General features: G+C 38.2%; 1 protein-coding gene across 1 annotated transcript; it reads left to right on the forward strand.

The window, feature by feature from the left end:
- On the forward strand, window positions 1,077-14,863 carry CLEC12A (C-type lectin domain family 12 member A). The gene is given in 6 exon segments (NM_001301669.1): window positions 1,077-1,192; window positions 7,290-7,388; window positions 7,668-7,835; window positions 9,187-9,338; window positions 10,891-10,997; window positions 14,665-14,863. Coding segments are annotated over 6 exon segments (792 nt in total). The 5' UTR covers window positions 1,077-1,101; the 3' UTR covers window positions 14,840-14,863.

Here is a 15,094-nt window from a genome sequence, read left to right on the forward strand (position 1 = left end):
CCAACGGCGGTCAGGTAACCAGTGGGGTTTTAGCTTAGGTGGGTGTAATGGTAGGCCCAGTGTGTCCCTGAATCCATCCTGCGGTCATTGTCCATTTCCACAATGCACAGTTGGAATAAATCCACTCAGCAGCTGGCAGCATCCACCCTTAAAGGACATTTGGTCTTGTCCAAAACAAGCATAAGCCATTTGCTCCATGAGCCATTTGATCCACACCAAAAAGTCCTCGAAACTTGGTCATATTTAGTTCTGTTCCAAACCATCTGGCATGGACAAAATATGCTCATCGACATTTTGGACAGGACCAAATTTCCAGGACTTTTTGGTGTGGATCAAATGGCTTATAGACATTTGGCCAGACCCAGATATCTGCTAACCTCCAGACCTGCAGAGCTATTTCTGGAGCTTTGGGTATACTGCCCATAGCCATCTGTATGCATACTTCCTGGCACAGTTCCTATTCTAAATCCCTTACTATGCTTCTTGTTACTAGAGAATCTAAGTGTTCTCTTGGTCCTCTAGGCACTCCTGTACCTGGATAACAGGGTGACTGCGTGGGACTTATCTCCTCTCTCTGTGCACATGTGATCTTGGCTCAGGCAAACCTCTCTATCAGGACCTGGAGATGTACAGAAAATCTATGCCAGGCCACTGGGGCTGACTAGCAAGGGTTTGAGAATTGTATCCTTTCTCCTCTTTCTCTCCTTAAAAGTGTTTCTCCAAGAAATGCTTGTTATATCTGCAGCACATAGCACTGGTGATTTGCAGCCCTTGGCACAACGCTAATAATACCCAAACACAGTTTTAAAAATTACTTTCTGTAGTTGGTAGACACAGAGAAATGAGAAAAGAAAGAGATAAGAGGAAGAAAGGTGTTCCTTCTTGTAACAGCACTCTGCTCTCTTTAGGGTGGCAGCTTGTTTCCGGATATGTGGGTGATTGGGACTCGATTTAAAAACAGAAGTTTTTAAGTTTAAGCTTTGGTTTATAAACGGAGGTTAAAATCACAACTCTGATCACCATCAAACTGTGTTAGTTCACCCTCGTTTTTCTTTTCTTTTTTTTTTTACAGTTTGTCAAGCTTTCCCTGCATAGTCATCAATGTCTGAAGAAGTCACTTATGCAGATCTAAAATTCCAGGACTCTGGTAAGAAAGAAAATACCCAGGAGTTTGGCAACTTTGGGATAAAAGGTAAGATTTTGAGCTATGGCTGTGTTGTGAGGTGGATAAAATGTGGAAGGTGGCAGAAGTGTAAGGGTAGATGCCTTGCTCCTTGAGTGTTAGTGAATTGACAATAACCTTTCAATTTGAATTTTTAATTTAAGCCTCTTATTTTTTACCAAAACTACCAAAAATGACCATACAAAAGGATTTTAAAGGATTTTTTAAAGAAAATAAGCAGTGCATTTAACACACAATCTTTTATAATTTTTTTCAATCTATCACAATCATGATTAGGCTAGGATAGTATTTTCATATGACTGGATTATGAATTATTTTTCCCCCATGAAAGAAAGCCATAGAACTAGGAACATGTTGTTCAGGAAAGTCTTGGGTTTGTATGTTCTTTTTTAGAAGAAAATGCTAATTTGTGTGTGTGTGTGTGTGTGTGTGTGTGTGTGTGTGTGTGTCTAAGAAAGAGATAGGGAGAGAGAGCCAAAGAAAGAGACAGAGAGAAGGGACCTTCAGAGGATTTTATTTTAGTTTTTACCAAATAAAGCTTTTATTAGAATTTGCTAATAGAATTTTTAGAATTTTTCTTACTTCCTTTGGAGATCTCTTTCCAACTTATTACAATATGGAAGAGGTTAAGTTACCTGAAAAGACACATCAAAGACTAAAGGGAGGAAAGAAATAAATATTGGAAGATACAATAATTCAAATGCACCCTGTACCTGGAAAGTTTGTATTTTTTAAGTCAAATTTAATTATGATATAAATGGACCACTTGTGTTTACTTTCAGTTTATGCTTCAATAAAGTATCCCTAATGTCCCAGAATACCCATACTTAAAATCAGTGTGTATAAATTAAATGGTAGATATAGAGAACACAAAGAGTTAACAGAAGCAGTGATATTAGGAGAAAAGAGTAATAGAAAAATACTCGTGTATTCTTTCATTGGTTTTTTACCTCTAAAAAATGTAGCATTCTTTGACGTTCTACCTTACTGTGAACCGAATTTTCACTGTTTAATCTTGGATCCACTTATCATTATCATTCCCCATTTATCCATTGTCATTCTCATTTATCATGAACATTATAAATCTTGATGAAGGATAACAGCTTAATTCTGTAGCCTTTTCCTTGAATACTGATTTTTTTTTTAAAGGGCAGGATGCTAAGGATGTCACAATACTTTCTGTCTTAATTTTCTTGTTTGTATTTCTCTTTTTATGGTGTGAGAGGAACATACCATAAACGCAATACACCGTAATTGCTCTTTACAAATCCTACCACGTCCCTTCTCTTTTCCTGTCCTACTAATCATTCTCATTCTAAATTTCCACTTCAGAAATTCTTTGACCCTGAAGAAATTTTTCATCCATGTCTTGTTGACTTTCTCAATTTTATCTAATTTTCTGATTATTCAGTCTATAAAGACTATATAATGTAATGTAAACTTTGTATTATATAACGTCTAACCTGACTCTCTTATACATCTCTTCTTTGTGTTTTTTCTAGAAAAATTCCAATTCTTGTTAAATTTAAACATCCACTCACCTGTGCCCCACCTGAGCAGCTGAACATTTTCAGTAAAAAATACACACAAAATTTCAAGCCCAGTTCACTCTCACTTGATGAGCTTTGCTCCTACTTCATTCTACCCCTTTTCTTTCTACTGTCCAAATTTCCATCCTGCCATATCCTCCCTTGTACACTCTGCCTTACTTCTAGATAATATTTACAAAGTTCTTATTTACTCTTATCAAAAGACAGACCGCCTCATCTGGTTCTAAATTGCAATCCAAGTGTCCTTCTCAAAGACACTTTTTCTACAATGTTCCCCCGTCTCTCCTGTGTCATCGTTCGATCTCCCTCCTCTAGTTGATTATCCCTCTTCGTGCACCAACATACTCTGCTATGTCTATTTTAACAAAATGCACTCCTTACTTGACCACTCACATGCCCCATTTGTTCTTCCATGTCTTTGTTTCCTTTCACAACAGAGCTTTTTGTAAGGTTGTCTTTGGTCACAAACTCTTGGTTCTCCATCTCTCACTCTCTTTTCAATGGACTCTACTAGGCTTCTGCTCTCCTTGTTCCATGGAGACCTAGATTCTTGTCTGGGTCACAGACAGCCTCCCTGTTTCATCCCAACAGTCACATCTCTGCTCTTGTACTACTTGACTTCCCTGCAGCATTTGCAGAATTGAAAAGAGCCCCTCTTCTTCAAACACTTCTCTTTGCCCATTTCAGGGCCATCTCTTCACATTTCCTACTATCACAATGGCTGCTTCCTCTGTCTTCTCCTTGGACTTTTCCCCTGGGATCAAATTCCATATGACAGAATACTTCAGGGCTCTCTTCTGGATCCACTTTTCTCATATCACTAAATATACTTTGTCATGTTGCCTCATTCAGTTATTTGGATTCAAATACAATGATTCTGTATAACCTTTCCTTGGACGTCCAGATTGGAAAATACAAGTGCCGATTTTCATATGGGTTTCTAATTTCATTTCAAATTCAAACTGTCAAAAATAGAAATATTTATTTTTCCTCTAAAACTGTTTCCTGGCCCCAATCATCCTCTTCTCATCAACTACCAATATAAATAAGCACAATCACCAAGTGTCTGCTATGTGCTAACACTGTCGTAATAGTATCACGAATCTCTCTCTCTTTTTTTTTTTTGTGTGTGTGTCTTTTGAGGGCCACCCCAGGGTAGGGGTCTAATCGATGCTGTTGCTGCAGGCTTATGCCACAGCCACAGCAACGCCAGATCCGAGCCACGTCTGTGACCTACACCACAGCTCATGGCAATGCCAGATCCCTAACCCACTGAGCGAGGCCAGGGATTGAACCAACCTTGTGGCTCCTAGTCAGATTTGTTTCCTCTGCGCCCTGATGGGAACTCCACAAATCTTAAATCACTTAATTTTGATACTTCATGGCTTGTTTTTTTGTTTATTTATTATTATTTTTTTATTTTTTATTTTTTTTATTTTTTTTATTTTTTTGTCTTTTTTTTTGCTATTTCTTGGGCCGCTCCCACGGCATGTGGAGGTTCCCAGGCTAGGGGTCGAATCGGAGCTGTAGCCACAGGCCTACACCAGAGCCACAGCAACGCGGGATCCGAGCCGCGTCTTCAACCTACACCACAGCTCACGGCAACACCGGATCGTTAACCCACAAGCAAGGGCAGGGACCGAATCCGCAACCTCATGGTTCCTAGTCGGATACGTTAACAACTGCACCACGACGGGAACTCCCTGTTTCTTTGAACCAAGGCAGAAACTAAGACACCGAGAGGCTAAGTAACTTGTCCAAGGTCCCACAGGTGATAAGCAGCAGAACCAGGACACACTAGCCCCAGAGAATATGCTGTGCTAGCTGTACTACATATACATGTACTACATATACATAATGCTGTACTACATATACATGTGTATATACTATTGTCTACCAACTTTATCAAGTAGAAGATCCCTCAAAACCTTTTATAAATTTGAATTAGAGATTCTGACTTCAAGATGTATTGTTAATCTATCCATGGGACATCACATTCTCTAATACTAGTAAAATCAAGCTACAATTCTCTCACGCATAGTGTACTGAAATAGGGTTCTTGCTCTTCTCCCTGCTTCCAACACTGTAGCCCTACAGTTTACTCTCCATGTGCAGTAAGAGGGATCTTTCTATTAAAAAAAAAAAAAAAAACAAAAAAAACAAAAAAAAACTCAATTATGTTCCCCTCCTAATTGCACCCTTCTACTGGTTTCCCAAATAACACCAATGCCCTTACTCTGGCTAACAAAGCCTGTACATAATCTGTCTTCTGGAGTTCCCTTAGTGGCTCAGTGGTTAATGAACCCAACTAGGATCCATGACGATGCAAGTTCCATCCCTGGCCTTGCTCAGTGGGTTAAGGATCTGGTATTGCCATGAGCTGTAGTGCACGTTGCGGACGTGGCTGGGATCCTGTGTTGCTGTGGCTGTGGTGTAAGTCAGCTGCTACAGCTCCGATTGGACCCCTAGCCTGGGAACCTCCATATGCTATGGGTGTGGCTCTAAAAAACAAACAAACAAACAAAAAACCCATCTTCTGACTTTTTCTTTGCTCTCTTCTAACATCATTTCTCGCCTTGGTCACAATTCTTTAGATACTCTGAATCTTTTACATTTTTCAAATAGGTGAAACCTTTCCCCAAATTAGGGTCTTTGACCCAGATGTTTTTGCTGCCTATAATGTTCTTCATGCTGACATTTTGTGCTGATTCCCAATAGCCATAAGATCTGAACTACCTGCTCTCTATCCTACATTCCATTTCAAATCTGTGCATGCCACATAACAATTTGATATTTATTTATCTATCTGTCTATTATCTATATCTCTGTCTATTTATCTATCACCTACCATCCATTTATTTTCTCTCACAATTAAAATTTATCTCCTAGGGAGTTCCCGTCGTGGCACAGTGGAAACAAATCCGACTAAAAACCATGAGGTTGCGAGGGGTTCAATCCCTGGCCTCGCTCAGTGGGTTAAGGATCTGGCGTTGCCATGAGCTGTGGTGTAGGTCGTAGTCTCGGCTCAGAGCTGGCATTGCTGTGGCTTTGGCATAGGCCGGCAGCTGTAGCTCCGATTAGACCCCCAGCCTGGAAACCTCCATGTGCTGTAGGCACGGCCCTCAAAAGGCAAAAAGACAAAAAAATTAAAAAAATAAAATAAAATAAAATTTATCTCCTAGGAAACCTGGGATCTGTGTGTCTTGCTCATTTCTATATAGTTAGCACCATTGTACAGCCAATATTCCATAAATAATTTTTAATAATTGAATCCATAAATAAATTAGAAAAAATTTGTAAGAACGATAGCACTTCAACTCTATCCTTAGATTAGATCTTGACTATGTAGTTCTTTCACTTTTAACTATTGTCCCAGGTCTAAAAAAGTTGTTTTGTATGTTCAGTTCTCTCTAGATTTCTTTTTTTTTTTTTCTTTCTTTTTTTTTTTTTTTTTGTCTTTTGTCTTTTTGTCTTTTTTGTTGTTGTTGTTGTTGTTGCTATTTCTTGGGCTGCTCCCGCGGCATATGGAGGTTCCCAGGCTAGGGGTTGAATCGGAGCTGTAGCCACAGGCCTACACCAGAGCCACAGCAACGCAGGATCCGAGCCACATCTGCAACCTACACCACAGCTCACGGCAACACCGGATCGTTAACCCACTGAGCAAGGGCAGGGACCGAACCCGCAACCTCATGGTTCCTAGTTGGATTCGTTAACCACTGCGCCATGACGGGAACTCCCTAGATTTCATAATATTATTGTATCACCAACTGTGACGTATAGGACATAATCAGAAGGATAGGAAGGTTATGTTATCACCAAATTATATTTTCTTGAAATATCTAGTATTTATACATATGATTTAAAATTTAAAATTTATTTATAATATAAAGTTTAATATTTCTGTTTTGTTTTTTTTTTTTTTTTAATAGGGAAATGATCTGGTTGGAGTTTCACTGTTCAGCAAAAGAAGTTCGACAAATGTTTTTTTCTAAGTGCATGAAAGAATTCTGAGGAAATAATATAGGTCTAGCCTAAGATCTGGCTGAGAGGAGAACACCCAGAGACACTGTGGAGAGAGCTTATCATATATGTCCCACAGCCAAACTCAGGATTTTCTGGGGAAAACATAAATAACTGAAATTATCTTTTTTTGACACCCCGCAATTGTTGACTCAAGGAAGGAAAATCCATATTGACCTCTCTGTTAGCTGCCTGCCACGGTTTTCCCAATTTTGCGCATACGTCATGTCATATTCAGATTGATTGGTCTTCTCACTTCACTTCTTTCAATCCCACTTCGCCTTGGTTTCTTAGCCTATCAACAGCCTTTCCTTTGAGAACTAGCCTGCATGCAAAACAATTAACAAAAATGTTTTCGACTTCTTCTGGATGTATTCTTCAGAATGTCATTTTAAAATGTCCTTGAGTTTCTAGAAAAATACATTCCATTACCAGGGACATATGAGGAAAGAAATAAAGGCAAAATAAAATGAATGCATGATTTAAATTAGGATGTGTTCCATTTCAAGCATCTTTAATTATTTTGCTTCCCACAGTACCTCCTGCTCCTCCCCACACGTGGCGTCAAAGAGCCTTGGTTCTAACTCTTCTCTGTGTTCTGCTGCTGATTGGACTGGGAGTCTTAGGAGGCATACGTATGTAATACCTGTGTTTTTTATTGACAGAGAAAACACTTAGAGTTGCATGAGTTTTACTCTTTGAATTGAGACCTTGAATGATTATAGGTGAAATACCCACAAAGGAAACATATCACTAGGTACTTAAAGCATGGTGCTTAGTCTCGTTCTCTCATTCCCATGAAATAATGCCTCCTTAGACCTTTAATATTCTTAATACAATTCAGTAAAAAGGAAGGTGATGGTTGTATTGAAGGATTACAATTTTTTAACATCTCTTTTTTTTAAATCATGAAGTCGTGGAAAAGTTGAATAAACTACAAAATTTCAATGAAGAACTTCAGAGAAATGTTTCTCTACAAGTAATACATGACATGAACAGTGCCAAGAAGATCGGGAACCTCTCGATCACACTGCAAGAAATAGCCACCAAATTGTGTCATCAGCTATCTATAGAAAAACCAGGTAATCCTACATTTTTCTGAGTTATTTTATTTATTTATTTATTTATTTATTTTTATTTTTTCCCCACTGTACAGCATGGGGATCAAGTTACTCTTACATGTATACATTTCTCCCCCCACCCTTTGTTCTGTTGCAATATGAGTATCTAGACATAGTTCTCAATGCTCCTCTTTCTGAGTTATTTATTAGACAATGAACTAAACCTAGGAGTCACTTGAGAAGCATTTCCTCAATAGTTAGTAGCCTTTCCCTAGGAAACCCTTTTTGGAGGAAAGAATTAAATGTGGTTGACAGAAGACTCACTGATATTTCTGAGTAGGTAGAAGAAAAACAGAATAATAAATTTAGGCTCCCAAATTATTAGAGGATGATAGTTACTTACTAAAACATTATACAATATACATTTCCTCTAATCTGACATTTACCACTGTTGTTTTGGGCTCTGAGGTCAATAGAATATGAGATGGAAAGAATAGATAACCTCTTCATATCCTTCATAAAAGATAACAGTGGAAGATAGGTAGGTCACCTCTTTTTTTTTTTTTTTTTTTTTTTTGTCTTTTTGTTATTTCTTTGGGCCGCTCCTGCGGCATGTGGAGGTTCCCAAGCTAGGGGTTGAATCGGAGCTGTGGCCACTGGCCTACGCCAAAGCCACAGCAACGCGGGATCCGAGCTGCGTCTGCAACCTACACCACAGCTCACGGCAACGCCGGATCGTTAACCCACTGAGCAAGGGCAGGGACCGAACCTGCACCCTCAGGGTTCCTAGTCGGATTCGTTAACCACTGCGCCACAGCGGGAACTCCTAGGTCACCTCTTTATAGCTGACTTCACTCCTAAATTTCAGCCAATGTTTGATAAGAGTCAATGGAAAAGAAATCAAGTGTTACCACTGGAATTGGGAAGACCTGGCCTTTTAACATCCCTAAGAGTTTCTGTAGTTAATTAAAACATGTTCTTTGTCCCTTAAGAAGTCTCCCAAATATTCAGTAAGTTAGAGAACTGGAAATGCTCTCCTTGGAAAAGGCAATGTTTCTTGTGACTAGCTTTTATTGCCATGTAGAAATACAAAAAAAAAAAAAAATGACAAGGAGAAGGAGGAGATTAATTGCTATTCTGAGCTCCTGAGGTGGAAAAATACCCTGGAATTGAGTGTTTAATTTCAAATGTGTTCCAGTTCTGTTTTGACATTGTGGTGGTACATGGGAGCCTGGAACACAGTGTTTATTTTCTTCACCTTTGATGTAGAAAGGCAAGTCAATGTGGTTAATTTAACATAGAGAACAATGGGAATAATAAAAGTAATGAAAATTATCCACACGAACCAAATGAAACCATGCTCTTCTTCCAGAGCACAAATGTAAACCTTGTCCAAAGAACTGGATGTGGCATGAGGACAGCTGCTACATAGTAATTAAACTTCCTGAAACTTGGCAAAAGAGTGACATGTTATGTTCTGCCCAAAATGCCAGCTTGTTGAAGATTAAAAACAAAAGTGTGTTGGTAAGATCCCATAAATCTCTGTTTGTGTGGAATGAAGTCACTTTCCCCATCCTAGAACAGAAGAGTGAGGCATGTTGGGGGAGGTTTGTATTAGCCCAGACCTGAGTCTGGCTTATTTTGTTTGGAGTAGGAGGTGAATGGAACTTGGTATACTTATCTCAGGGTACCTCAGCCAGAGTTAATCATATATAACCTTAGCTTTGGACCTCAGCATCGGTGGAATCTTAGAGGCTGATGGGTGGATGGGTACATAAGGGACACCCAAAATCTTTAGGTCTGTGCACTTCTCTAAACTGGAACTTTAGGATCAACTCTCAGACCACGATTTCTGAGCATTTATCTAAAAACGGAAGATCTGGAAATGATTCCTGAGCATTACCAATTCCATAAAATCTGTATAAGAGAAGGTTTGTTCCATAATTTTGTATTTTTTTTTTTTTTACTGAGAGAAAAGAAGCCAACATATACTAGAATAAGAAGATAGTTTGGATAAAATATATATAAAAAAGTAGAATTAAGCTGGGGTGGCAAAAGCAACTGCTATTACATGGAGTTTCTGGGTCCCAGGAAAGTGAGTTCTCTGGAAAATTTATTTATATATTTACTTTGTTTTTTCTAACGTTTAATTGGTTTCTCTATGTTTTACCTATTAATCAGCTTTTCTAGGCTTTCAGATAGTAATCACATATTTATTTTTAAGCAAAAATAAATTTTCCCCAAAGTTTCAGCTTTTCTGCTATAGGGATCCTTGTTCTCCTTCATAGAAAAAGGGAAATAAATCCATAGTTTCTTCCTTATCTTATTATACTAAGACCCATTCGTGGTTATCAACAAATGACTGGAATATGAGAAAAACCATTAAATTGGCTACAAAATTCTGGACGGGTTTTGAATTCTATTCTATAACCACCAATCTGACTTTGCTATTTTTCCTCCTTGGGTTTCTCTTCTCTTGTGTTTTTGGTGATTAACCACCTCTTTTGCCCCCAAACTGAGTATTTTACTGTTCAGTATTTGAATCCTGAAGTTTGTGAACTTCATTGACCCCAAGTGAAGGTCATAATGGAAAATAGGTCCTTTCCCAATGTGACAGTAACTGAGCATAAGTGTTGAAGGAAATCTTACCATAAGGGACACTGTCTTAATTTCTTTTAATGGCATAGAAAAGGTATAGCAGAATATCCACGACATCACCTTAGGATGGTCATTGTGGAGTTCCTGTCATGGTGCAGTGGTTAACGAATCCGTCTAGGAACCATGAGGTTGCAGGTTCGATCCCTGCCCTTGCTCAGTGGGTTAAGGATCCGGCGTTGCCATGAGCTGTGGTGTAGGTCGCAGATGCTCGGATCCTGCACTGCTGTGGCTGTGGTCACTACAGCACCGATTGGACCCCGAGCCTGGGAACCTCCATATGCCGCAGGAGTGGTCCAAGAAATGGCAAAAAGACAAACAAACAAAAAAAAGGATGGTAATTGTTAAGAAACTACATTGTGAGGTACTGTACAGAAATGGGAGACAAATAATTTTAACAAACCATCTCTCTTTCCTGTAGGAATTTATAAAATCTAGGAAAATATATGCATCTTGGCTGGGATTATCTCCCAGAAAAACTCACACAGTCAGCAGGAAACTGGATGAGACAATTATCTCCTCTGACTGGTAAGTCTTTATCCTTGTTGAATTTTTACAGTAGGTTGGAATAAAGTGTTTTCCTCAGGAGAAGTGTAGAGTACAAGTTAAACTAGCTTCAACTGAAATTGCATCCTTAAACAACTCTTTTCCATCAAACTCGTGTAATGTGTTTAATAACGTAAAACGTTGCTGTAAATGACTTCCTGTTACCTTAACTAACAAATATATAGTAGCCGAATAAGTGAGAATTTCTGTAATGCTTTTATCTAAGAGAATTATACAGGCCAAAAAAATTCACTGGCCTTGAACCTGTACTTAAAATTGTGCTAAATGCTGGATTCAAAAAGGAATGAAAGATGGATTCTTCTCTTTGTACTTAACCATTTAATTATGTGTGGAGATTAATTAAACAATTCCACAGATAAAAAGAATGTAATGTGATAAATGCTTCAGTAAGACTACACAGCAAGACCAAAAATAAATTTTGCCTTTAAGATATGTGTTATCCCTGATACCTATGGTCAATTAACCTTTGACAAGGGAGGCAAGAACATAAAATGGGAAAAAGAAAGTCTATTCAGCAAGCATTTCTGGGAAACCTGGACAGCTGCATGCAAAGCAATGAATCTAGAACACACCCTCACACCACACACCAAAATAAACTCAAAATGGCTGAAAGACTTAACTATAAGACAAGACACCATCAAACTCCTAGAAGAAAACATAGGCAAAACACTCTCTGACATCAACATCATGAATATTTTCTCAGGTCAGTCTCCCAAAGCAATAGAAATTAGAGCAAAAATAAACCCATGGGACCTCATCAAACTGAAAAGCTTTTGCACAGCAAAGGAAACTCAAAAGAAAACAAAAAGACAACTTACAGAATGGGAGAAAATAGTTTCAAAAGATGCAACCAACAAGGGCTTAATCTCTAGAATATAAAAGCAACTTATACAACTCAACAGCAAAAAAACCAATCAACCAATGGAAAAATGGGCAAAAGACCTGAATAGATTGTTCTCCAAGGAAGATATACAGATGGCCAGCAAACACATGAAAAAATGCTCAACATTGCTGATTATAAGAGAAATGCAAATCAAAACTACCATGAGATACCACCTCACACCAGTCAGAATGGCCCTCATTAATAAGTCCACAAATAGCAAGTGCTGGAGGGACTGTGGAGAAAAGGGAACCCTCCTGCACTGTTGGTGGGAATGTAAACTGGTACAGCCACTATGGAGAACAGTTTGGAGATACCTTATAAATCTATACATAGAACTTCCATATGACCCCGCAATCCCATTCTTGGGCATATATCTGGACAAAACTCGAACATGCACCCGCATGTTCATTGCAGCACTATTCACAATAGCCAGGCCATGGAAACAACCCAAATGTCCATCGACAGATGATTGGATTCGGAAGAAGTGGTATATATACACAATGGAATACTACTCAGCCATAAAAAAGAATGACGTAATGCCATTTGCAGCAACAGGGATGGAACTAGAGAATCTCATACTGAGTGAAATGAGTCAGAAAGACAAATACCATATGATATCACTTATAACTGGAATCTAATATCCAGCACAAATGAACATCTCCACAGAAAAGAAAATCATGGACTTGGAGAAAAGACTTGTGGCTGCCTGTTGGGAGAGGGAGGGAGTGAGAGGGATCGGGAGCTTGGGGTTATCAGACACCAAATAGATTTACAAGGAGATCCTGCTGAATAGCATTGAGAACTTTGTCTAGATACTCATGTTGCAACAGAACAAAGGGTGGGGAAAAAAAAAAAGATATGTGTTATAACTGACACTTACAATGGTTACTTTTAAAGAAAAACTATAGAGATTGACTAGCAGAGCATTTCTGGTAGAGAAAATGAAATGAACATGGGCATGATATATTGCATATATGGGATAGGTAAACTATCTTGTGCACTATATTAAGAAATGTGGTTATAAATGGATTCATATGTTGTATTTGTTCTGCTTGTCATGGGGTGAGAGGGCAAGGCTTTTAAAAAATAATGCCAAAATTCCATTTGTGTTTTATAATTCCTTAAATTTGGGAAGCACACAGAATTAGATTAAAGAAAGAAAGCAGAGCTTCAGACTGCTAGGTACGGTTACAAGTTTGTAGTGGTCACTTGAGGACACATCAAGCAGGAGTGACCTCAGGACAAGTGTGTTGGGGTGCTGCCCCCCTGGATCTAAAGCCCAAGATTCCTCCATACTCACCTTGGTGCGCAAAGCAGTAAAGAGCTTTGATTGTTTCTGTTTTCTCTCATTTGCTTTTTCCATTAGAGAGACATAGTATGTATAGGAGTATGGGATAGAAAGACAAGACAGCTGCGTCTTTGGCAGAATGCAGTGATAGTCCAGAACAGGGAATAAGATCAGTACGAATGGAGGAGAGAAGAATACAGTCTAAAGATGTAATTTGGCCTGAAGGACTAGAAGTACAGGTAGTGTGAGCATCAGGAGACCGTATAGGTGGAATCTTGTTTCAAAACCTGAAATTTCCATGTGTTTATTTGTAACTATTGTTAACGGAAAGATGATATATAATGGGATAGAAATCATAGTAGATATTTCAAATTATCAAGAAATAATTTCCTTTTTCTTTTTTCTTTTTTTTTTTTTTTTTTTTTTTTTTTTTGCTGTTTAAGGCTGCACCCTTGGCATATGGAGATTCCCAGAATAGGGGTCTAATCGGAGCTACAGCTGATGGCCTACACCACAGTCATGGCAACGCCAGATCTGAGCTGAGTCTGCCACCTACACCACAGCTCATGGCAACGCCAGATCCTTAACCCACTGAGCAAGGGCAGGGATCGAACCTGCAACCTCATGGTTCGTATTCGGATTCGCTCCCTCTGCACCATGATGGGAACTCCCTCCTTTTGCTTTTTATTCTTGATGTTATTTGGGGGTTTTGTTTCTGGAAATGAGTTTTGATCAATAATATCTGTGTTATGCCATTTCAAAGAGGAAATTTCACTTTTAAAAATGTAACTGATGAACTTGTTTATTTATTAATGATCATTTATTATTTATTAATGATCATTGATTGTTTATTGACCCAAGTATTGATGCTATGTCTTTTTCCCCATGATAATATATTCAGATGACAAGTTTGAGTTTAATGCACAGTATCTCATCAGTAATCTTGTACTAGAGTCTGGTAATTATCTGAATTACCATAGTAAAATCATAGTAAAATCTGAACTTCATAGTAAAATCTCTAAAAAATGTCCAGAGGAAAATGTTACTTCAAGATTATGTGGAGCTTAAAGTATCATAGATTAGATTAATCTGATTTTGGTGATTATTGAAAACATTTGAGGATGACAGCCTCAAAGACTCACTGCTGGTCCAGTTTTCACAGAGAATTTAATGGAATTGCATTATTCTAAATCACATTTGGTATTGGGGAAAGAAGGTGCTACATCTGGAAGTAAAGAAAAACAAATATTCCAGATATGAGAGAGTAGAAAAGGCAGTGTATGACATGGCATATTTGTCAATAAAAAGATGGATGGTTGATATTCTGAATAATAATTAAACCTTACTTTAGATGATGCAGACCTTAGGAGCATGTTGGAAAAGTTTTTTGGTTGTTTTCTGTGAATATGTTTCAAATGTTTGACTTGCCAACTGTAATTCTTTATTTTCTTTTTCAGGTTTACAAGAAATACAAATGACTTAAATGATAGCATGTATTGTGGATACTTATATAATAACCGTGTTAATTATGCTGACTGCACTGAGACAAAAAGAATTATATGTGAGAAATTGGCTGATCCAATGAAGATTGAGGATATACTAACAAGTGAAGAACCAGCTGGAAGAATGTAGTTAGTGCAATTATTTTGCCTCAGCTATTATCCTTCAATAACAGACAACATTAGGAAGAATACATCTTGTAAACCACACGATGGCATAAAGATGCAGTGAAACCAAATTTCTGTCTCTCTCCTAACAATTTACATTTTCAAACCCTTCTTTCTCCTCATTTGCTGAGTGCCTGGAACCTAAAGTCATACCTAAAGTTGTACCTTATCATCAAGATATAAGCCAGATACTGTTGAATATAAATACAGTACTCTGGGT

Source organism: Sus scrofa, chromosome 5 (assembly GCF_000003025.6).
Source record: "Sus scrofa isolate TJ Tabasco breed Duroc chromosome 5, Sscrofa11.1, whole genome shotgun sequence".
In the NCBI taxonomy this organism is placed as follows: domain Eukaryota; kingdom Metazoa; phylum Chordata; class Mammalia; order Artiodactyla; family Suidae; genus Sus; species Sus scrofa.